The sequence below is a fragment of the Camelus ferus genome, chromosome 29 (genome assembly GCF_009834535.1).
Source record: "Camelus ferus isolate YT-003-E chromosome 29, BCGSAC_Cfer_1.0, whole genome shotgun sequence".
In the NCBI taxonomy this organism is placed as follows: domain Eukaryota; kingdom Metazoa; phylum Chordata; class Mammalia; order Artiodactyla; family Camelidae; genus Camelus; species Camelus ferus.
In genome coordinates this window covers 6,547,831-6,571,908 of record NC_045724.1, presented here as the reverse complement: position 1 = coordinate 6,571,908, position 24,078 = coordinate 6,547,831, and the positions used below count along the sequence as shown (strand labels likewise).

General features: G+C 36.3%; 2 protein-coding genes and 1 long non-coding RNA gene across 7 annotated transcripts in view; 1 reads left to right on the top strand and 2 right to left on the bottom strand.

Moving 5' to 3' along the window:
* Window positions 1–24,078, top strand: part of LOC116660539 — a 98,829-nt gene that overhangs the window by 39,276 nt on the left and 35,475 nt on the right. The window contains exon 4 of one of the 4 annotated variants that reach the window (XR_004316136.1): window positions 17,656–17,763. The exons of the other annotated variants lie outside the window; for them this stretch is intronic. This is a non-coding gene — a long non-coding RNA (uncharacterized LOC116660539). Of the gene's footprint in view, window positions 1–17,655; window positions 17,764–24,078 lie in introns of those variants that run through there. 4 annotated transcript variants of the gene reach the window in all.
* LOC102504988 (myelin P2 protein) lies at window positions 3,365–11,330 on the bottom strand. 2 transcript variants are annotated; one of them, XM_006193928.3, is made up of 5 exons: window positions 10,636–11,330; window positions 8,517–8,761; window positions 5,943–6,115; window positions 5,625–5,726; window positions 3,365–4,563 (listed from the first exon to the last, which is right to left on the bottom strand). In XM_006193928.3, exons 2-5 carry the CDS (start codon window positions 8,587–8,589, stop codon window positions 4,513–4,515), a joined length of 399 nt encoding a protein of 132 aa, XP_006193990.1. In that variant the 5' UTR covers window positions 8,590–8,761; window positions 10,636–11,330; the 3' UTR covers window positions 3,365–4,512. The 2 variants fall into 2 exon arrangements, with proteins under 2 accessions (XP_006193990.1, XP_032326213.1); XM_032470322.1 differs by lacking the exon at window positions 10,636–11,330 and adding an exon at window positions 10,057–10,313.
* LOC102505254 (fatty acid-binding protein 9) lies at window positions 17,870–21,562 on the bottom strand. The gene is made up of 4 exons (XM_006193929.3): window positions 21,417–21,562; window positions 18,778–18,950; window positions 18,224–18,325; window positions 17,870–18,057 (listed from the first exon to the last, which is right to left on the bottom strand). The coding sequence occupies exons 1-4, from the start codon at window positions 21,487–21,489 to the stop codon at window positions 17,902–17,904; spliced, it is 504 nt and encodes a 167-aa protein (XP_006193991.2). The 5' UTR covers window positions 21,490–21,562; the 3' UTR covers window positions 17,870–17,901.

The window sequence follows — 24,078 nt, the reverse complement described above, 5'->3', positions numbered from 1 at the left end:
CATTGATTAGGGCTCAGTGGGTCTGTGGTGCAGTCTTGATACTGGGATGTTTAAAAACTTCCAGATGATTCTAATGTGCAGCCGTATTTAGGGAATGTACCACCATGTTTAGAAGAAATTATCCAAAAGCTAAGCCAGTGTCTTTTAAAGAAATCACCAGGTAAATCTTTAGCCAAGAATTGGAAATATACCAGTCAACATGAAACTAAGACTTACTAATAAAATCCATGTGCTATATTACTTCTAGGCAGTGCTTTTGCTAGTGAGTGTTTAAAACCATCTCCTCAAGGAACAAATCTCTCATTGGTTGTGTTTTGCTTTTTCCCCTGGTGTAAATATTCTCACCACAGCTGATTTCACATTACCAAGGGTTTAACAAACAGCTTGCCGAATTCCTGAAAATCCAGCTATCAGGTCTTACGAGACAATTGGAGCCAACTCCAGCACACTGGAGGGTGACTTCTAGGAGAATTAACATCACGTAAGGTGCTCGTCCTTTGGGGATTAAATGCATTTATTTAGGATTTGTTTTGGTTAGAGTAGATAATCATCAATTGCCTTTTTAAAAAGTTGCTGAGATTAGCAGAGTTATGTAGCAATGTTTGATGGCTTTTCTGTGGATTTGTCTTTTTCCATATATATATATATATATATATATATGTATTTTGAAGTGTAGTCAGTTTACAATGTTGTGTCAATTTCTAGTGTATCGGTGGATTCATCTTAATAGGCTTCTTGATTGTTTTTATTTTTATGAAAATAATATTCTTAATAAAGTTAGTCACTTGGTGTGCAAATCAACATCAACAGCTCTGAGATCCTGTGAAGTTCTTTTTATTTTGAGTTATAATCAAATGATCTATTTGAATATCATGTGCATCACTAGATAAATAATAATAACAAAAGACAATTCTATCCTGCTTTTCCTGTGCCAAGCACTGTTCTAAGCACTTGTATTAACTTATTTCTTACATGTATTCACCTATTTCTTACTCCCAACTCTTTGAGGCATGTTCAATTATTATCTCCATTTTTTCAGCTAAAGACCCTGAGGATCTGAGAGGTTAAGTAACTTGCCCAATGGCACACAGCTAGCAAGTAGCAAACTGGAATTTGAACTAGGCAGTCTGACTACTTCTACCCAGCTTATATCAAAAATAATTAGAGAATCCAAATTATTTTCTGAGACTATTTTTATATACTGCAGAACTCGTTTTTTTTTTTCCCCCCTCCTCTCTTCTGGTTGTTTGAAAATCTTTTTCAAATCTAGCAATATGTATCACCTGCTGAAATAATTATCTTGTCTTCCTCATTATCAGTGTGGTTCCACTTTTCCTGTTATGAAAGCAAAAGTACCCATGATTTTTGTATAATACTGCCACTATATTTAATGAGGAATGCATTTTATAGTGAGTCATATTACCACAAACCTCTAAAAATAGCGCCATAGTTTTTAAGTGCTCCTTTTTATGGCTTTATCCGGCTGGAGCCAAACACACACACACACACACACAAACACACACACACACATACCCCTTGGTTATGATGCCTCCCAGACACATGTTGACAAAATGCCCAGAGGCGGAGAGGGACTTATCAAGTGTAGCCTGAAAGCATTTGCTTGGAAATAACTTCAAACTTGCATAAAATTTCAAGAATCAGACTAATTCAAAGAAAACACATAGAACTTTTACTTAGATCTGTCCTTAAATTTTATCCCATTTCCTTTATCAATTACTCTCTCTATTTAAGTGCATAATGTGTATCACACACACACACACACACACACTACGTTTTTCTAAAATTTTTGAGAGTAAATTATATACATTCTGGCTTATTACCCCCCAAATTGTTCAGTGTATATTTCCCCAAAATACAGAGATTCTCTTACATAATCATAACACATTTCTATTTAATTTACCACCTAAGATCCAACTTACGGATTAACCTAATGTTGTCCTTTGGAGCATTCATTTTATCTCTGGTACAGCGTCCGGTCTGGGAAGACTTACTGCATTTAGTCATTGGGTGTTTTTAATATAATTTAATCTGGAGCATTTCCACAGAGCCTTTGTTTGCTGTGACACTGACATTTTTGGAGAATTCAATCAACACCCCCTTCCCTTTTTTACTAGAACATTCCTCATTTGGAATTTGCCTGCTGTTTCCTTATGATTAGAGCCAAATAAGGATTCCAGGCCAGGATGCTGCATAAGCCATGTTGTCTCCTTCTCTGGGTATCACTTTTGAAGATGCGTGGTTTTCACATACCCTCATTGGTGAGGTGGGTTTTGATTAGTCAGTCACGAGCTTGTCCACTTTTTCCACTGCGTGGTTATTATTTTTTCCCTTATGATTAATAAGCAATTTGTATAGAGATATTTTAAGACCAAATTAATATCCTGCTCCTAATCAAAATTTAACTCTAGCTTTGGCATCCATTGACAGTTCTTGCCTGAGCCAGTGTTTACCATGATGTTTGAAAAATGATGATTTTTCCAATTCCAGTACTTTTTCCACATTTAAATTTCAGTCTATGGCATTCTACTGTAAGGAAGACATTTCCCTCTCTTTCCTCTCCCTCTTTCTCTCTCATTCCCAGTATGTATTCATGGATTCTTTCCTTTTTTTCTGGGTGGGGAGGGAAGATTGAACACAGGACCTTGTGCATGTTAGGCATGCACTCTACCACTGAGCTATACCCTCCCTTCTAAGGTATTTTATTTTTTTTTTGTTTTGAGGGAAGATAATTAGATTTATTTATTTACTTATTTATTTTATTTTTTTATTTTTTAAATTAACTACTTTTTTATTTATTTTTAAAAAATTTTTAATGGCGGTACTGGGGATTGAATCCATGACCTCATGCATTCTAAGCATGTACTCTACCACTGAGCTATACTTTTACCAAAGGATTCTTATTTTTCTCTCAGTGTTTTATAACTTATATTTTCTGTATTATTTTGTTTCTCAAATTGTCCCAGGTTTGGCCCATTGAGAGCACCTTCAAGGTGACTCTGTCTCTAATATAAGGAGGGACACTTCCTTACTTTCTGGCATAACAAGATATTTTGGGCTTATGTTATAGCTATACTCTTATCTCACATCAGAATCAGCCATTTTTCCAAGGAACCATCGTTCTTTTTTGGTGGGGAACATATTAGACACCAAGCTCTGGGCACTGGGTGTACCCATTCATACTGAGGTGTCTTTGCTTCTCAGCTCTGTAGGCAGACAGAACTAAAAATATATATATATGTGTATCCACATACACATACATATGAATTTACATATATTCCCATCCATTCACATTTTGTTCCTTCTCACCTTCCCTCTTCTGTATTGTATGTTTCCGGAGGGAAAATTCCAGCTCCTAACAACATCAGTACATCTTCTCATTTGCTCAATCACGTAATATACCTGAAATAGTTTTATTCCTTGGGCGCAGTGGTCCCCTATTCCTGCCTGTCAAAAAATCTACTGGACCCAGTGATTCCATGCCTAGTTCTTTATTTAAAAGAAAAAGATTTCATATTTCCACAAACAGCCTTGTACAAGAATGTTTTATAGCAGCTTTATTCATAGAAGCTGAAAACTGGAAATAGCTCAGTTGTCTTAAGAGGAGAATGGATAAATTGTGATCTATTCATGCAATGGAACACTACTCAGCAATAAAAAGGAACAAATTACTGCAGCATGCAACAATATGGATGAATTTCACAAACAGTATGCTGTCTTTAAAAAAGCAACAGAAAAGAATACATAATGTATGCTTCCATTTGTATGAAGTTTGAGAACAGGCAAAACTAATCTACAGTGATAGAAACTACATCACTACTTGCTTTTCTTGTAACAAGGATAGAGCAGGACATTGACTGGAAAGGAGCATAAGAAAACATCCTGGGATTAGGGAAATGTACTTTGTCTGGATCAGAATGTGAATTATATGACTGCATTCATTTGTCATAATGGATCAAACTTTATCTTTAATATCTGCATTTCTCTGTCCATAAATTAACCCTCAATTTTTAAGTTGGCTGGAGCAGAGTAAAGCTAGAACTCCTTATTTTAAAACAGCTCCTTATTCTAGCTTGCCTCACTTCTGGTCCTCCTCCCCCATCATTCTCCTGGCCCCTGAAGGGATTTGAGTTTGCTACCCCAATCAATATACTTACTTCCTTTTACCATCCTACTCTTTCCTTTTATGACCATTTCAAACATACAAAGTACAACATAGGTTAGAATTTCACAGATAATTAAATGACATTATCAACCCTTTAGGTCTGCCCAATATACATACTTTAATTGAGTAGAGACTTGCATACCCATTGAAAATGTTTAAGTAACACTGAATTTTAGATTAATCCTCAGTTTAGGCATTTGCCTATCTGATCTATTAAGACAAAAGCAAAAAGAAACCAACAAACTGCAGTGTAGACAGGCTTCGCCAATGAAACAGTTGATTTCCAACTTCAAATGATGAAATGTCACTTCAGTGAGGAAATGATTTTCTCAGACCTTCTCATAAATTCTGGTGCAGACCACGTCCTTCATTTTACATTCCTTAAAAAAAGAGAGATTAACTAAATAGCTAAAACTCAAACTCGGGCACAACAAATTTGTAATTTATAACAGACATTGTAACAGACAATTTATAACAGACATGTCAGCAAACTCATAGGATTAAACTCAGAAAGAACCCAAATATCAGTGTGTCAGTTTCCGGTAATTCAGAATCACGACCATTGAAATAGGAGAAATGGTTTTAAAGTTGATCTACGTTATGGCACAGGTATTTTTTTAAGTGGCAAGTTTTTATGCATAAGTTGTACAGATTTAAATCTATTAAAATAGTTATTTTCAAAACTATCTGCACATTTGCATTATCTGGGGGAACACTTAAAAATACCGATGGCTCCTCCTCCCCTAAGAGATTTGCATTCAGTTGATCTGTGTTGGGGCCCCCATATTGGTATTTACTCCCCATATAAGTCTGTTGTGCAGCCAAGGATAAGATTCTCTGTACTGAAGGAAGAAATATTCAAAACACTACATGAATCTATTTATTATCAATGTCTATGTTAAATAGTAAGAATAGGACCTGAGACTTAAAAACATAGTTACAGGTCATCTCATATAACCTTTGCCATCATTTTTTATCTGCCAATTACAAGAGGTCTCCAATGAGCTCAGCTTGAATTATTGGCGTGGTTTAGTCCAAGTTACTATGGATTCTTGAAAACAAAACAAAAAACTGTAGATATCTACAAGTATTCAACAATGGACCCTTTGGAAATGTGCTTTGCTTTTAAAATTTAGACTTGCTTTTCTCTTTGTGAGTCCAAACTGATGAGGCTTATCCATACATTTTTTTATCTTTGCTATCATTTTTAGGTGTTGTTATTTCTAAAACAACAAATAGGCTTTGCCATTTCTGAACTCTTGAATCTGAAATTGAAGTAACTATGGCTGAGTCTTGATAGTTTAAATATCATCCAAACATTAATTCTGACTTTATTCTCAGCCATTCTTATCCAAGAAAAAAAAAAAGAATATTTTAAAAATAATATAACCAATTTTTTTAAATATAATTATTTCTGTATTTAGAGTAAAAATATTCTTACCACTACCATTTTTCCATCCACCAACTTTCTCTTTATTGTTGTCTCATTGTCATCCCATCTCTGTACTTGATTCAACGAGCCTCTCGACAAGGTTAAAATGCTCTGCAAAGACAGGTTCACACAATTGACTTGCTTGGACTTTAGTTGATTAAAGAAGCAGTTGATTCAGTACTGAATCATTTTCATGATAGATGTCTCATGAGGCACATTCATTTTCAACAGAATGGAGTGGTCTATCCTTTCAAATACCTGCGAGGGTAATCCTCTCTCTCAAAGCAGTGGATAGAACCAACTTCGAAGAGAAACAATAAAGTTTACCTTTGCTTTCCTATTGTCAGCTGTGGTTTCTTCGAATTCCTGGCCCAGCTTGAAGGAGATCTCTGTATTTTTAAAGGTACTTTCTGTTCTTATGGTTATAATATCCCCTTTCTTGCTGATGATCACTCTGGGTTTGGCCAAATTTCCCAGTTTTCTGGTGGCTAATCCGACGCCTGGAAATCAAGACAGTGTTAGAATTATACTGATCAAGAGAACATATGTGGAGAGACTATGGGTGGCCACATGTTACAGTCCACTGTGCCCCAGGTGTGGAGATGGCTCGTAGTATCACTTACTGCTAAGGACCTCTTCTCATGCTTCACCACCTAATGGAAACACATGTCCATGGACTTGAATATTTCAAGTTTTGTTATTACAAAAGTAATGTCTGCAGATTTTAAAGATAAAAGTGTTTAGCCTCAATATGCAAATACAAGTCATCTACTTTTACCACGTCCATTCTCATGCTCCATTAAAAACCACTAACTATAGCTTTGTATGGACCACTCCAGACATGTTTAGTTTGTATATATAAATGTTGGAGACATATTTTTCAAATGAGACCTATACATGCTGTTCTATGATTTTTTTCCCTCAATAACATGTTATGGATATAGGAAAAATCTCCCCTCCATATCCTTGATAGAATCTCATTGCTGAAATTTTGCTGTGGCCCCTAAATCTATCTGCACCATTTACAAATGATCGTAGAGAAATAAAATAATCTTTTAATTGAAGTATAGTTGATTTACAATGTTGTGTTAGTTTCAAGTGTATAGCAAAGTGATTTAGTTATATATATATATTTTTTCAGATTCTTTTCCATTACAGCTTGTTATAAATATTGAATATAGTTCCCTGTGCTATACAGAAGATCTTTGTTGTTGATCTACTTTATATATAGTAGTGTGTATCTGCTTATCTCAAACTCCTAATTTATCCCTCCTCCTGCCTCTCGCTTTCCCCTTTGGTAACCATAAGCTTGTTTTTCATGTTTATGAGCTTATTTCTGTTTTGTAAATAAGTTCATTTGCATCATTTTTTTAGATTCCACATAAAAATGATATCATATGATATTTGTCTTTCTCTGTCTGACTTGCTTCACTTAGTATGGCCATCTCTAAGTCCATCCATTTTGCTGCAAATGGCATTATTTTATTCTTTATGGATGAATAAATAAAATAATTAAAATTTTTTTCTCCATTTGGAAACAAAACAAAATTAGACTCAAGCAGTAATACTATATGACTTAAGATTATAGAAATACATATGCAGAAAAATAAAAGTGTCAAATGAGAGAGATATGTGAAGAAAAAACTACTTATATATAAATACATATAATTATAGTTATATATACATAAAGATGTGTGGAGAGTTAGAGCTAATAAGTAATTGTGAACTGTACTCTTTCTTCTAATTTTGATTGATCTTTCGTTATTTGATATGTTTTAAGACAACGTTTTTCAACTAAATTTCTTCAAAAGAGCCTAAGAATCTACATTTCGCCAAATCCCCAGGTGTCCTATGCACTCTAAACTTTGAAAATGACATAATTAGGGAGTCTTCCCTAGACTTCCTTATGGACTTTGTTATATTTTGCTTCTTCCTAAGCTGTAAAGTGAAATTCATAAGTTTAGCCAATCTTATAGTATAGATAGATATATTCCTACTAATTCCTGTGGTTTTTCAGGCAAACACGACATGATCTTGCTTATTTTATACAAAAATAGAATCCTTCTCGTAAGCTTTCTGAACAGATGAAGCTGCAGACACTTTGACGAGCATGGCAAACTGAGGTCATGGGCTCCACTCTCTACTTATTTATACAGCTCTGGAAATGTCTAAAGACTCTTCAGACCTGTTGTGCTCATATCTGTGGAACATTCCCTAGAAATAATATCAAATACAGTTGACGTACTAATGACTAGACTTTCCATCTCCATCCACTGTCGCAACTCCGGACAAGACTGATGTTAATGTGGCTGAGTTTGAATTCACTGACACAACCCAATTCTTTTTCTCTCAGTGACTTTCTTAGACTGTGAACATCCTGCTCTTTAAAGAATTTACTTTTTACAAACTGTATCTACATAATTATGCAATAACAGACAACCTAGAGGTAAAGAGAGAAAATCTCAGGTTTAGATAAGCATCCAAATTTTAAATTGAGGTTTTCTATTAACGTTAGTATATGCAACTCTTTATTTCATGAGCACATTAGTTCTTATACAACTGACTTTCAGGAAAGCCAAGAATGGATTGACTAAGCTTCTAAGATTTCTTTCTTCTACGTTTGAAACCAAAGCCCTATTGACATGAAACTGCCTTCGAAATTAGTGGGAGTTCCACACATTTAAGCAGCTCTTATTTTGAGTTGAAATCTATTAAAATTGCCACAAACAAAATGCAAATAAATTAGCTGATTGACACAACAGGAGATTAATTCCAGAAGAGGATTATACTTCAGCCTGTGCAAACTTTCGCAGACTCCTGGAAAAGGAGTTAGAAGGAAATAGTCACACATCTTTCTCAGAAAGGATCCTCTCACTTAGAACAGCAAAGAACATTTCTTACCCAGAGCTTTCATGTAATCATCAAAGTGCTCACTGGAGACAAGTTTCCAGGTGCCAAGGAATTTGTTGGTCATTGTGATGGGTGAGGATTCAACACAGTGGCAGATGAGATTCAGGAGACTTCAGTGAAACGCTGAAGCCTCAGAAGATTCTTTTCAAAGATGTCCAGAGCACGTGACTCTCACAGAGACCCAATGGGGAAAAGCAGTGTCAGGACTGGGCAATGAATGGCTCTTCAATCATCCACTAGGACAAAAGAAAACCCCACATAATGTCTCCTTCAGTCTCCAAAAATATTTATACAAAATCAACGACAGTACTACTTGAACCTTCAAATTTTTCTGACCCTACATTTTTAAGAAGCGTTTAGGTCCTTAATTCTTTAGGAAAAAGTCTATGAATTGAGTCTTCTAACACACTAAATTATATGACCATGAATGAATGAGTGTGTGTGTGTGTGTGTGTGTGTGTGTGTGTGTTTAGGCATCTCGCTCACTCTCAATCCTGAGTCTGCACAATTAAGAATTCTTATTGAAAGAGAAGAAAGAGGAGGAAAATGTCCACGAGAATGGTGCTAACCGCCTCAAATATGTTGTGGGAGAGAAATGCAGGGGAGCAGTGTGAGGACGTATTCATAGGTGAGGGAGGCTCAGCATAGTTCGCATATCCGAGGCCGGCAGAGTGGGCAGACAATACGGTCGGTCTCTCACAGCAGAGCACAGAAATCGCATTCATGGCTGAACAAGAAGCAGCCCTATTACACGCTCTTTGACCACAGCAAAGATTTTCATCTAAAAAAAACCTTAGGTTCGAATTAAGCAGGTTCTTGGCTAATACAACGACTTTTTAAGTCCTTTCAAGAAATCTCCAGTTTTATAAAGAGAAAGGATTTTCTATAAAAATAATACAAATGTATACTGGGAGCCCATTATGGACCAGTCACTGTGCTAAGTGCTTACTATGGATTATTTCAGTTAATCCTCTCAACAACTCCAGGAATAAGGCACTCTTATTATATGCATTTTACCAATGAGAAAACTGGAGCTAGGGAGGCTGGGTAACTTGCTCCCAAAACTTCAATAAAGAGAGGTAGTATTTCAACCTGGTACTGTTTGTCAGTACATGAATGTTAGACCATCATCTCGTACTGCACCTGCTACACCTTCTGCGCTGGAGGCTCTGGCCAAAGGTCAGACAATACTGATGTCACCGTGACTGAATGGAGGCACTCATTCTTTGCTTAAAAAGCAAGAGAGGTGAAAAGTCAAGAGATGAGGCACCCAGGCTATTAGGATACATCAGAACCCCAGTCTTGGACCAAGGGGAGCAAATATAAAACCACTTCAAATATAAGTGTTACTCTTGGGTATATCAAGTAGCCGCCATATACTTTCCTAGCAGGGTTTCCACAATGACATTAATACTGGCCAGGAGACAACTGATATTACCAGGTTGTATATAATTAGTACACAGGTGGGCACTCTTAGCAGTAATGAAATCAACTCATGATCAATTTACTCATAACAGGTAGAATCACTGACCTTCGGGGCTCAGGTTACTACTGCCATAGCTGTACCGTAACCATTGCAATTATGTGGTTAGGGTCCACGTGGGGTCAAAAACGTAGAATCATACACAGTGGCTCAAGTGTCATCTTACGTTGCTCGTGCCTGGATAACTCAAGGTAGAAATGAAACGGTGAGGAGAGAAATTCCTAACCAGCTAACCCAATCTTGGACCCAAGAGCATGTAACTGGAGGGAGTACTCTGTACTGGGACAGAAGGAACAGCTTGAAAGAGGGGGCTTTTGATGAGTGGATGTGCTATTTCCTTATCCAAAACACTTTTAAAATGAACAATGCTATGACTTGTGTCTTCAAAAGTTTAGGTGTTCTTCCTAAATCTACAAAGAGCCCTCAAACCTTCCCACCTGAGCTGAACCCTCATACCTGGAGGAGCTCACCCAGGAGAGCTGCATGGATTTTCAGCGGTCCTTGTTTTGCACAGAGAAATAGATATTAAAATATACACAGTGATCTATATATTGGCAAGTTTTATAACTTTGAAGCAATTTTAGACAAAGAAAGGAATTTTATATTTTAGGCTCGTCAGCAATGTACCTGACTTCTGGAATTGGCCAAGATGAAACTCTGAGACCCATGTGTGAGTCACAGGCATGGATCAAAGCAGTGAGAGAAGATCCTGGCTGGAGACATTAAGTCACTCCCAGATAAGGAATTCATCAATATCCTAGTGAGAAAGGATGGGAAATAAATATCAGAACAACATTGTAATAAGACACATATACTTACATGTAAACTAAATGCTCATAAAGTGGTTCTAGGCACTCTAAGCTATAAGTTCACCTTTCACTGATTTTTTTGCCCTTATAAATTGTTAAGATCAAGGAAGCTACCTCAATCATACATTGAAAAGAACATCCAGAAGTCGAAACAAAATGGATAAGGAATGCTTGCTCTATGTAACATGTCGTGTAAATATCCCTTACATCTGTCTTCAAGCTATATCCAATTGTATATTTGGAAAAGCAATAATACTGCAGCATAAGAACAAAGAATTCATGATCTCCTACTTGAATGCCAAAGATCTGACTCCAATCCTTTCATTCGTTCAACTGCAAAAGTATTCAGTGCCTGCTTAGGGCTTCAAGGTGCTGGTTACACATCATTAAACAAAATTCCGTGCCCTCAGGGAACTTCCATTCTATTTGTGACTTGATAAAGGCTTGAAGCAAGAAATTTTAATTCCAGGGAGTCTGAAATTATTTGCAAAACAGAAATATTGTGATAATAATTGGAGGCAGGAAAATCACATAATATAAGACTAGGAAAAATAACCAATAAAATATGAAATAAACTTTAGAATTTTCGCTTCCTCATGATAGATGAGGAGGGTAAGCTACCTTTCCAACTGTGACATGTAGAAAAAATGGACAAAATTAAAAAAAAAAATTCTTCAAGATATCAGAGAGATAAAGAAGGAAAAGGAGGGAGGGTATAGCTCAGTGGTAGAGTATATACTTAGCATGCTTGAGGTCCTGGGTTCAATCCCCAGCACCTCCATCAAACAAAATAAATAAATAAATAAATAAATAAATAAATAAATAAATAAATAAATAAATAAATAAAAAAAAAATGAAGGGTTTAGGGTTTGGGGAGAAAAGAGGAGCCAGATGAAACAGGCTTAATATTTAGGGCCACTGCCCTTCTAGGGATCTATGAATTCTGCAAGAGACAGATGAGAGGCAAAATCTGAGGGACACTTATGACACTGTTACACGTTTAGGGGAACAATGAAGGAGAGTCCTGGTTAATCATCATATTTTAGTTTGGGACTTTGAAAGGCTGCAACATAGGAGAAAAGACGAACTTGAAATAGACCTGGATAATACCAATTCAATTCTTAAAATTAGTTTAGTGTGATGTGGGACAGCTAGTGAACCTAGCTACCAGTCAGATACAAACATAAACACTCTGCAAAAGAAGATAACGTCACCCTAGATCTAAATTTATTTCTATTAATTTTCATACACAGTGCTAATTTTATAAATAGAACAAAAGAGGCAGGTAAATATGCTCAAAAAGCAAAAGAAACAGCAAACAACAGAAATAGATGATCAACAAAGCAGAAAATAATAAAATAAAAACAGGTATATTACAGAAAATATCATCAGAAGCAAAAGATTTTTAAAGTATAATAAAATTGACAAACCTTTATCAAGATGGATTTTAAAACAGAGAAGGCAAAATTTATTGATTGCAGGTATAAAAATGGGTATATTTCTATACCCTATAGTTATTAAAAACATCATAAGAAAATATTATGGACTACTTCATGCCAATAAATTTGAAAACTTAAAAGAAATTTTTAAATTTCTGGGAAAAGACAATTTACCAAAAATGATACAAGAAGTAAAAGTGCAAATACTCCCAAATCTATTAACATTGAATCTGTAAGTCAGATTTCTTTCACAGAGATGCTCCAGGACTCTAAGCTTCACCAATGAATTCTTACAGTAGTTAAGGAAAAAAGAACACCAACCTTACACAAAATATTCCAAAGAATAGAAAAGGAGGTACTGATTTCCACTCTGTTTCTAGCAAGGTCTTTGCACATAGCGTTCTCTTTTCCTGGAACGTTCAACTACTCCCATATGGTTCAACCTTAACTCTCAGCTCAATCATATGTCCTACCTTTGGGGTGACATCCTTTAGATTTCAATTTAATCATCTTTTGTATCACTGAACGGTTACTGTGATTAATTAATAAGTTAAATTTTATTAATTTTAGACATTATTTCATTACTATGTATGTCATCCATTGAAGTCTTGATTCCATGTACGTGGGGACAACATATGATATTACTCATGTGATATTCCAAGTTCTTAAAACCAGGCACATACAGAAGGCAATCATTTGTTAACTGAATGAATGAATGAATGAATGAAGAAAATGGAAATTTTCTATTTATGAGAGTTTTTCTTTGCATGTAATCATATAACAAATGTGGAAGCATCTAAAATTAGTGCTTATAATCAATAATATGATTCTCCTAAACTTCCTCTCTCCTCTCCCCTGCCTTCTCTTCCTTTTATTTTTATATAGCCTGGAGTCATGGAAAGAGCAAGGCTGTGGGCCACACCTACATGTGAAACTTAGTCGCCGCCCCTATGTCTTCATTTGGTCATTCCTTTGGTCAGTGGTAAAAGCAGGTAGTTCCTTCCATATTCAGGATGACATAATCTTATTACAAGACCAGGAAAGCGCATGTAAAATAATCCTAAGATTCACTGTACATATTCTTACCTGCATGCATGCAGATAATTACTCAACATAAATTTATTGAGAGCGATAACACTGGAGATACCATGGTAAGTGAAAAAGCAACAATTCCTGGCCTCATAGGCCTCATACTCCAGTTAGGAAGACATACATTAAACAGACACTTCAGAATAACCAATTATTATTTTTTATCATTTGCGGACGAAGACAATGAGAATGACATAATAGAGCCAACGAACCATTTCCATGTAGGAAGATGCCTTATGGAGTTTCTTATTTACCTTCAGCACTCAGTCACTAGGGTATCTGATGCCCAGACAGCTATTTGACAGAAGGTGACAGTGGCAATTTGGGTTTGATAACTTCCTCTCTCATGTTTCAAGTCAGTGTTTTACTCTCATCTTAAAAATGCTGAGATCAATTGCTTTCATTTTTATTTTTATTTTTTTAAATTGAAGTATAGTTGGTTTATAATGTTGTGTTATTTTCTGGTGTACAGCAAAGTGATTCAGTTATACATACCTATTCTTTTTCATATTCTTTTCCATTATGGTTTATTATAGGATATTGAATATATTTCTCAGTGCTGTACAGTAGGATCTTGGTTGTTTATCCATTTTATACATAGTAATTTGTATCTGCTAGTCCCTATCTCCTAATTTATCCCTCCTCACTCTCTGTCCCCTTTGGTAACCATATGTTTGTTTTCTATGTCTGTGAGTCTGTTTCTGTTTCGTAAATAAGTTCATTTGTGTCATATGTTAGATTCCACATGTAAGTGACATTGTATGGTATTTGTCTTTCTCTTTCTGACTTTAAAGTTGTCTTCTTAATGTAACCATGTCTTGGAATTTCTCAGCCACCAACGGATATTTGATCTTTTGGTTACAATAGTGACAGTTTTGTTTATGCTGCCCAAAGGAAGTTAATAGCTTTTCTTTCGTTGAATGGCAATACATAGAAAGAAGAAGTAGTTAGTGATTCCTTTAAATAATGAAATTAACTCTGTTATTACTAGACTTGAACAGCGTCTTTTCCAAAGACCAGTCTGAGATTTCACATCATTATTCCTAATAGAACACCTGAGAACTGAGGTTACTCATCCACTGGGGAGGGAACTGAAGACAGAATTTCTGCATTTCAGTGTCTTTCTGAGCTGGACACCATTTTTTTTTCTACTTCATTTGCATTTCCTCTTAGAAAGTAATATTAACAGCATCAAAGTAGGCTGTACTTTTCAGGCATTAGCGCAAGACTCATAGGAAACACTCTTTAGGACTTGGTCATTCGCTCATTATAGCCTATGAAGAGAAAGGAACCCCTTAAAAATAAATCACTTGAAGCAGAGTGAAAAGTGTGTGTGTGTGTGTGTGTGTGTAGCTTTACTTCATAAGGAACAAAAATAAATTCATAAAAATTCAGATGGTTTTCTAATCATCTATTATCCAAGTTACTTAGTTTCTTGATTATGTTTGTAAATTTACTTGGATTACTTCCTTGATTGTATCTTACAAATATTTTTCAATAATTAAGACAGTGTAAAGGTTTGGGTAGACATTGTTCTGATCTGACTTGTTCTGCCCTCTGGGTTAGTGCACATGCCTTCAGTTCCATTGTTCTTATTCTTTGTATTCTAATTGCCTGATCATCTGGGAGGGGGATGTGGGCAAAATGAGAAGATGTGAGGGAGTCCCTGTGCTGGTCCCTCGCATATTGTCTCATTTACCCTCACCACAGCCCTGTGAAGTGGATAGTCTCAGTTTTGCAAAGGAGAAAACTAAAGTGGGTGCATGCCCCATGGAAGCTCACCTGGCAGTCAATGGCCAAAGCAGGATTCAAGCCCTGTTCTGCATGGGTCTCACCCCCTATTCATTCCACTTCCCTGTGGTGTGTGTCTGGGGGTAGCAGGCATGTCCTGTTTTACCAAGGGGCTGGTGGTTAGGTGGTCCCCCCTCACATTGTCCCCCTTCAAACGTTACACAGGATCTAGATATCAAACTTCAAAGTGGACAGAATGTATTTTCCCCTCAATGTTTAAAATAGAAATCTTAAGAATTTGTAACTTGAGGGTTAGATAATGTCCCGATATTTCATCTTAATTTTCCATCTATTTTTTGTTACTATCTTCAGACTAGTCAGTTATCTTTTTATAACCATCAAAGAAAAGCATTTCCTGTTATGTTTATTGCATTTTTGCACCAAATGATGAAAATTGAATACACTAAAAATGTTCAAAACAAATTATTTTTGTCAGTGATTTTTTAAATAATACTGGGTAGCAAAAAAAGAAATCTGGTGATAATAGTATTAATCTTTGATAAGAGTATTAATCATGGTTTTAGTAGGATTCATCTTTGTATAATTAATACTTTTCTATAAATTTCAGTGTGGATTTAAAATCTAATGGTTTACTATTAGTTATTCAGTCTAAAAATATTCAAAAATAAAATATATTTTCCTTTGTGGTTTATAAAATCTACTCTCACTTCCTCTTTTTCCAGCCCTTTTGGAAAGTGAATAAATAATGGCTTTTTATTGCTCAGCCATGAACAACATCATTATTACCCTTTTTCTATGAATCCAGTACAACTTGACAAATATGATGTTATTTACTTAGAGATAGGTAATGAATTTGAACGCAAGTCAGATATACCAAGAGATTGATCATATGAATGTCCTTAGTAAAGACTAATTATTCTAAGTATAAACTTTAATGAATTTTTTTTCTTAAAGAAATTTTGATATGATTTGACTGAGAATAAAAATAAAAGTAATAGGCTTTCAAGATGCCTCTGCTAATTGTAACATCAGAAGGCAGTTGTGAACGTCATGTCTAACTCTCTGCTGTTTGCCATCACTTAATACAGAAAGTATTGAACAGACAGTGGTCACTGAGTAGGAACTTGCTGAACAAGTGATCTTCTCAGGAGTAGCATGTTTATTTCTACCTACTAAAGACTCCGCATTAGGATTTTATTTCTTATTTAGGCTGTTTGTTCTTTGAGGTGTGACACTTAAAAGAAGAGAAATAGGTATTGAAAATTCCAAACTATATTATTCTTTTTAAAATTTTGCCTTTGCAAAGCCAAAGATTTAAATGAGTCAGTGCCTAGTGCTTTATAGAAAAATACCCTCTCCTGGATGGTTGTGGAATACTCCTCAACCCCCAGTCCGAGGTGTTGGTAAAGTGCTGTCATCTGCAGCCCCGTGGCAGAGAACTATCTTCTGATGAAGGAGACATCGGCCTGTGGTCGCCTTTGCTCACAAGATGTTATTTTGGGTGTTGAAAGCCTCTTTGACTCCTGGAGAATAAGCATGGTTACCTTTTGCACACACGTGAGTCCTTTAGGAGGGACAGAGACAAGTCACTGGGGATGACTGTCACTGCCCACACCTGGCAGCTGTGTGGCCACCACCAAGCCCATCACTTCACATGCACAGCTGTATACTTCAGGGTTTAACATGTTCCTTTCCTAGTTCCTTTCCTTGAATAAGAATTCAATTATTGTCCCAGCCACATGACTGGTTCTTTTGTACATTACGCATCGGTTTCATCCCTACTAGGGTGACTGTACCGTCCAGTTTGCCTAGGACAGCCTCAGTTTATGCTTGTTGTCCAGGTGTAATTATTGATAGCGTCCCTTTCCACTTTTCACTTCTCACCCAGTTTAGATGACACATCAGCACATATTAAACCCTACCCTTAAGAGTTATCTTTGATCAACTACTATCTGCTTTTATGTTTGAGTTGCAACATGATATTTACATAATTCTTCATTTTTCCGTTTCCTCCTCCCACTGCTACAAATACTCTAAGTTTCTTAGGCTTTACCCTTTAATTTTACATGTATTACCCTGTTTTGCTCTAAGAATACTTGCCCTGAGAATACTTCCTAGCAACAGTACTTGGTGGAACTATTAAGGGACTTTGTGTAGCTCTAACAATTATATTCTTACTGAGCACTTGGAAATTCGGGACTGTCACTTAATAAAATATGCTGCAAAAACTAAGTTGTAAGCAATGATGACAGAATGAAGTAGTCTGATTATTTTAAGTGAGTTTATGGAAAAGTAAGATAATGATTGTTTTAAGTGTTCTTCTATAATAGTTAAAGCACAGTGTATAATGTCCAGACTATTTTGTAGTGTCTCTCTCTCCCCCCTTATCTATCATTTATCTGTCTGTCTGTCTATCTATCTATCCGTCTATCTATCATCTATCTATCTTATCTACTAAGCAGGGACAAACTTCTGCAAAAATAGAACAGCAGTGTTGGTTTTCAACATCTGTGCTGCCCAAAGTGGGTTCTGATGATTATAATACATCCTGCTTCCAGGTCACATGAATTTCAACAGAGCACCCTTTGCCAGAATGCCTTAACCTGTATGGAATGGGGCCACTGGAGGAAAATCAACGAACTCAGAAGTCAGGTGTACAAAGGATAAAGGGCACTTTAGTGATCTTCCAGTCACACCACGGGCTAAAGTAACGTCTTGTCTCACCCGCTGAGGAGATTGTCCCTAACCCTCACTATTACACGGCTCCCAAACTGCACTTAATTTGATGGTTTTATTGAGCAAATTTATGCTGAGTGTTTTTTTTTTAAATCTCTGGCCCTGAGGCATATCTTCTTCAAGTCCCAGTTTCCTGTTAGTGAGCAAGTTTTCACTGCTGTAGATACTTTCTTCACACTTTTTCGATAGATTCGAGTGCTGACAATATTATTCATGGTATATTCCTAAAAGCAAAGAGGAATCTATTACAGTTGGCAGATGACAGGTTGAACTTGCTCTGTTCCTCTTTCCCCAGACCCTCTATTCAGGATGCAAAACAACTGAGTAACTTGAAAGGCATGCCTCAAATAAGAACATGTAAAAAAAAAATTGAATTTAGAGAAAACTCACCACTACCATTTTGCCATCTACAATTCGTCTTTTGATTGTGGTCTCTTTGTCAAGCCATTTTTGGACATGAATCATTGAGCCACCATCTAATTTTACGATACTCTATAAAAGCAGAAAGGAATCTGTTAGAAATAGCACTTTACTACATTCTAATCTACACAAGACTAGACATTTACTTTTTCATCTCAGTTTTGAAATTCTTTGCTCCAAAATTCTCACATCAGTTTTTGTCATAATTTAATGCCATCAGACTTGGAAAGTTTCAAGAGATTATTCAATTAATGCTTTTCTCCCCCAGGTAAGCAATACCTAAACTATTTGTGAATAATCCTTCTGCGTGCTCTTTTATACAATGACAAAGAGAGATCAGAAAAACAGTGAAAATGTGTTGAATTTTTTAGCTCTGAATCATTTGCCAAAGAACTGACTTTAGAGATGTGCAATGTTAATTAATAAAACAAGCCCAAAGTGACTGGATAATTAATCAAATTGGAATAAACCATGCCTAACCATCTTCTAGCTTTTACCTGATTGTGGACCAGGAGGATTCTTACCTTCACTTTGCGGTTGTCTGCTGTGGTTTCATCAAATTCTTCCCCCAGCTTGAAGGAGATCTCAAAGTTCTTGAAAGAACTTTCTGTCTTGATGTTAACCTTCTCCTTGTCAGCACTAATGGTGATTCTCGGCTTTGCTAACCCTGCAAGGTTCTGGTCTGTAACACTCATTCCTACAAGGCAGAGAAAACAACTTATCTTCTTAAGAAGTTTAGGAAGAAGTGCTAGTAATCACTTTTGGAAAGCAATTTTAAAAGAACGCACACTTCCCAGGATGAAGTTTTGAATAATATGTCATAAATGTCTTCAGTGATCTCTGTGCTGGCTGGATGAAGACAGACCACCCTAATCAGAAGATATGTCTAGTAATTACACTATTATACTTGACATTTTGAAAAGCTAAATTCACTTTTTGAGACTAGTGTGCCTCACCTAAAATCTTGGCGACTCTTGGACTCCATCTAAAATGTCTATTTGTAGGGTGACTTCTAGGTGATCAGACACTCATGCTTTGTCATGAAGTGTTGCAACAACAGTGCAGGGGTGTTATTATCCTCATTTTAGAGATGAGTACACCGAGTCTCAGAGAGGTAGAGAGGCTTGTTCTAGGTGATGTGTCTGGTAATAAGCAGAGCTGAAATTTAAATACAGGTTTTCTAACTCTCCAAGAATTTTAGCACACTTTTTTTCTTAAAGAAAAACTGAGAAAAAGACACAAATGAACTTATTTACAAAACAGAAACAGACTCACAGTCACAGAAAACAAACTTATGGTTACCAGTGGGGGAAGGGGTTGGAAAGGGATAAATTGGGAGTTCCAAGATTTGCAGATACTAACTGCCATATATAAAAGAAACAACAAGTTTCTACTGTATAGCACAGGGAACTATATTCAATATCTTCTAGTCACCTACAATGAAAAAGAATATGAAAAGAAATATATGTATATATATATGACTGAAATATTATGCTGTACACAAGAAATTGACACAACTTTGCAAACTAACTCTACTTTGATAAAAAAGAAAAAAAAACCCCAAGAAATGAAATTTTCAGAGTGTCTAATCTACTCTGAAAGAGTATGATTTATAAAGTCCAAGCTTCTCCCTTGTTAGCAGATAAAATTCAGGTCTGGCCAAGTAAAGGCGAGGTATGCAGGCTGGACCATCCGGCTGAGAGCCTAGCCCTACTGTTCAGGTTGGGGATTGTCCATTGTTGAACTTGGCTCCCGCTATAGGTGGGCAGAAGAGCTGACTCCCCCCTCTCTCAGTGTCCGCGTAGAACTCGAGCTCACATGCAGATCATCGACTGATGGGACGCCTCTGATGACAGAAAAGCAGTGTTAGGTGTGGATCACGGAAGAGTGAGGAGCTGGGTGGTTAAAGAGCAGGCTCCAGCTTTGCCACTTGTTAGCCTGGCCACGTTATCTCCCTTCTGTAACCAGGAGCTTTCTCAGTGGTCCAGGCAGATATCTGTAGTTCTCACCTCATAGTTGCTAGGAGGTTAAATGATGGTTCTTGGCATGCAATCGACACCTAGTAGGTGCTCAGCTGTTACTCCCTCTTGCACTTTGCTTAAGTCCAGTCCCCAGTCAAAACATGGCAACGTTTAGCATAAGCCTCAGGTTTCTCAGATGCCCCCAAACTTATTTAATTATTTATTATCGAAAAAAAAATTTTAAACTCAAAACAGAGGAGTCTATGAATCCAGGAAGAGATAGGGAAACATGGTTTTATTACTTCCTGAGAGAGTTCACACTAAAGAAAAAGTAACAAATATTACATTATGAGCACATTGACTTCTCGTTATGTATTGATCATTTCAACCAAGTTTTTTTTAAAAAAGTAAGATTAAAAAAATCCTTGACTTTATATCTATATATAAAATGAAATATTTACAATTAAATATATAAATATAATATTTATATAATTATTTGAATATTAAATAATTACTGTTTTTCTATCATTAGCAAAGAATAGTTGTTATTATAGACCTGAGCCACTATAAATGATGTTTACTGAACTTGAGTAAGAATGAAAGTATGAACAGAGTTTATACTTCTGAGAAATACCCAATGGTGAAAAATTCCATGAGAAAATGTTCCATTGCTCCAATAAAGCCTTTGAAATTTTGCAAAATAGTGTTTTAAGATATCTCCCATGTGCACCAGAACTCTAAAAATTAACCAGCCAGAAATTTTGTTTGTTGCTATTGCTCTTTTGAAGTTATAACTTAAAGCAAACCTTGAAACAAATTTAGCTGATAAATTTAATTATAGATAGGTATTACTGCCCATAAATGTGAAGCTGGGAAAAGCTATTTAATGAAATGACCAAGCTAAAAAGAATCTCTATCATGGGGGTAGGATGAAGTATTTTCAAAAAGAATAAATGGGTTTAAATATATGGATTAAAAAATTAGAAGGAAATAACTGTCAGCCTAGTATTACAAAAAGAGATAATTATTACTAGTAAGAAAAAAAGTGAAAGTAGATGCATAAGCTTTGTTAACATCATAAGAATATACTCTAGGATCATAAACGAAAGAGACAGTTGTAGGAAAATTCACTGCAAAGTGCAAACCCAAGCACATCACAAAATGCATTGCCAATTTCCAAATCTTGTGGTGGCATTTCTCACCCAGTTGTTTCAGGTATTCCTCAAAGTTTTCACTGGAGACCAGCTTCCAGGTTCCCAAGAAGTGCTCAATCATGATGGAAAGCTTGTTGAGAAGAGGCACTCACAACCAAAAGCCAAAGAAAGTTAGGCAAGACACTGCTACCAGTATCTTCATTTAAACGTCATCTTCATCACGTGACTCTTCTGAAATGGCCAATGGGCAGCAGCAAGACCAAAGGTTCTAGGCACCAGCATTGACTCACTTGATTTACCTCCAAATAAATAAACAAAATTAACATATTAAGCTGAATTGAAGTCAACTATCACTTCTAGCAAAGAGATTTACAACCCAAGAGTCACCTGATAAATACTACTTGTGGAATGGAGACAGTTTTCAACAGACATCAGCATTTTGCACTATGAATGCTGAGTCAGCTCTGAAGGCATATCCCAGCAAATGTCTAATGAACACCTGACTGAGGTGTCTTCCCATCTGATCCAAGGACATCCTTGCTTGGTCTACCTCAGCTGTTTTTCATTTGGACAAGTCACAGTGCCAGAGTACCCTCTTCATTAAAATAATATCTTCCCCTCCCTTCCTTGCAGGGTTGATGAATTGATATTAGTTAATGTAACTGAAATGCCTACAGTTGGTTGGAGTGAGGTATAGGGTATTATTAATATTATCAGTGTTGCTCATCAAGAGCAATTGTGGACTGGGAAGAAAAGTAACAATTATCACTGATGGTGTTTTGTGATATTTAGAACTACTGCATCCATTGTGTTACCAACTCAAAGATGAGGCCAAAACTGAGAATGACAGAGCCAAAGGGGGGGGGGGTGCTCAAGACCACTTTATTTCTGGAATCTTTATTAGAATTAATAAATTCCATTATTATTTAAATAACTTTGTATCCTGATTTTTGTTACAGCTTAAGCCTTCATGATTGACATGCCTTTGTAAATAGCGCCGCCTAAATTAATTTGGACTCAAAACAACCAACTCCAGGTATCATGTGGTGCTGGCCTTACACACAGCATCTCCCAGCTTTCCAGATCCAACTCAAACAGCTCCTCCTTGGGGAGACCGGTTCAGAGCTGGCTGATCCCTATTATGGGATACAATTATACTTTAATAGGAGTATTTTAGAAGCCTTTTCTCATGCTATTGCAACGAGTTATCCTCCAGCTGTCCCCTGAGCCACTTTATGAGTGCATTAAGCAAAGACAATATAACTTACTCACTTCTGTATCTCTGAGGTAGTGCCTGGTATATTATAGGTGCTCAATACATGTTTTGTGAATGAATGATAAAAGGAATAAACAGGGTTTATTTCATCTGAACTGATGGCTTTCCTCATCACTAATCTCAACCTCTCTAATGGCAACTAAAGATAAGGTTTTAATACATTGTCTCTCCTGACCTGCTCATAGGACAGCTCTCTCCCTGTGGTTATGTGATGGTGGAGGGGCTCTCAGGCTTCCTTCACCTTTGCCCAGTGTCTCATTGCTACCATACAAATCTCCCTTCTGCTTTGAGAAAGTTCTCCCTAGTCCTGCCACTACCATCACTAGCCTTTGGCTCCTTCGATTATTTTTAAAAAGCACCATTTCCTCAATTTAAAAAATTTCACAGAAGAATACTCTTAATTGTTAATCCTAGTAAAAGAACTAGAATATAGTACCTTGTTATAGAACAGTTACGAGTCTTGTTTCCATGACAGTTTCAATGCGTATTTCTCCATGATCTTATTTTTCTATGCTTCTTCAGTATCTCGTTTTCTACATCAGCTTTCTGTCCTGTGACATTTTAGATGTTAAGTAGTTTTGAATAAAACTTTAATTTTGAGATGCTACATTCTCCATTGCTGAGGCATACTGATGAAATTAAATATGTACTAGAAGCTACAAAAGTATTTGGAAATATGTCTGCTAACTTATCGCTGTACATTGAATATTTTAACTGGAGCCACATTAGATTTTTTTCCTAATGTTTTATTGTGATGGAATATATTTATCATAAAATTAATTGTGTTAACCATTTCTAAGTGCACACTTCAGCGGCATTAAATACATTCATATTGTTTTGCAACTGTCACAACCATCTATTTCCAGAACTCTTTTCATCTTGCAAAACTGAAACTCTATGCCCATTAAGCAATAGCCTCCCACTCTCCCCTTTCCCCATTCCCTGGTGACCACCATTCTACTTTCTGCCTCCATGACTTTTAGTACTCCATGTAAGTGGAATCATGCAATATTTCTTTGTGTGTGTGTGTGTGTGTGTAATGGAGAGACTGGCCTAGTTCACTTAGCATAATGTCCTCAAGGCTCATCCATGTTGTAGCGTATCTCAGAATTTTCTTTCTTTTTAACACAATAATATTCTATTGTATGTAAATACCAGTTTGCTTATCCATCTGTTGATGGACATTTGGATTGCTTCTACATTTCAGCAATTGTGAACAATCCTCCTATAAACATGGGTGTACAAATACCTCTTTGAGACCCTGCTTTTAATTCTTTCAGGTATATACTCAGAGGCAGAATTGCTGGATCATATGGTAATTCTATTTTTAATTTTTTTAGGAAATACCCTATTGTTTCCCACAGTAGCTGTACCACTTTATATTCCCACTAACATGGCACAAAAGCTCCAATTTCTCCACATCCTCACTAATAA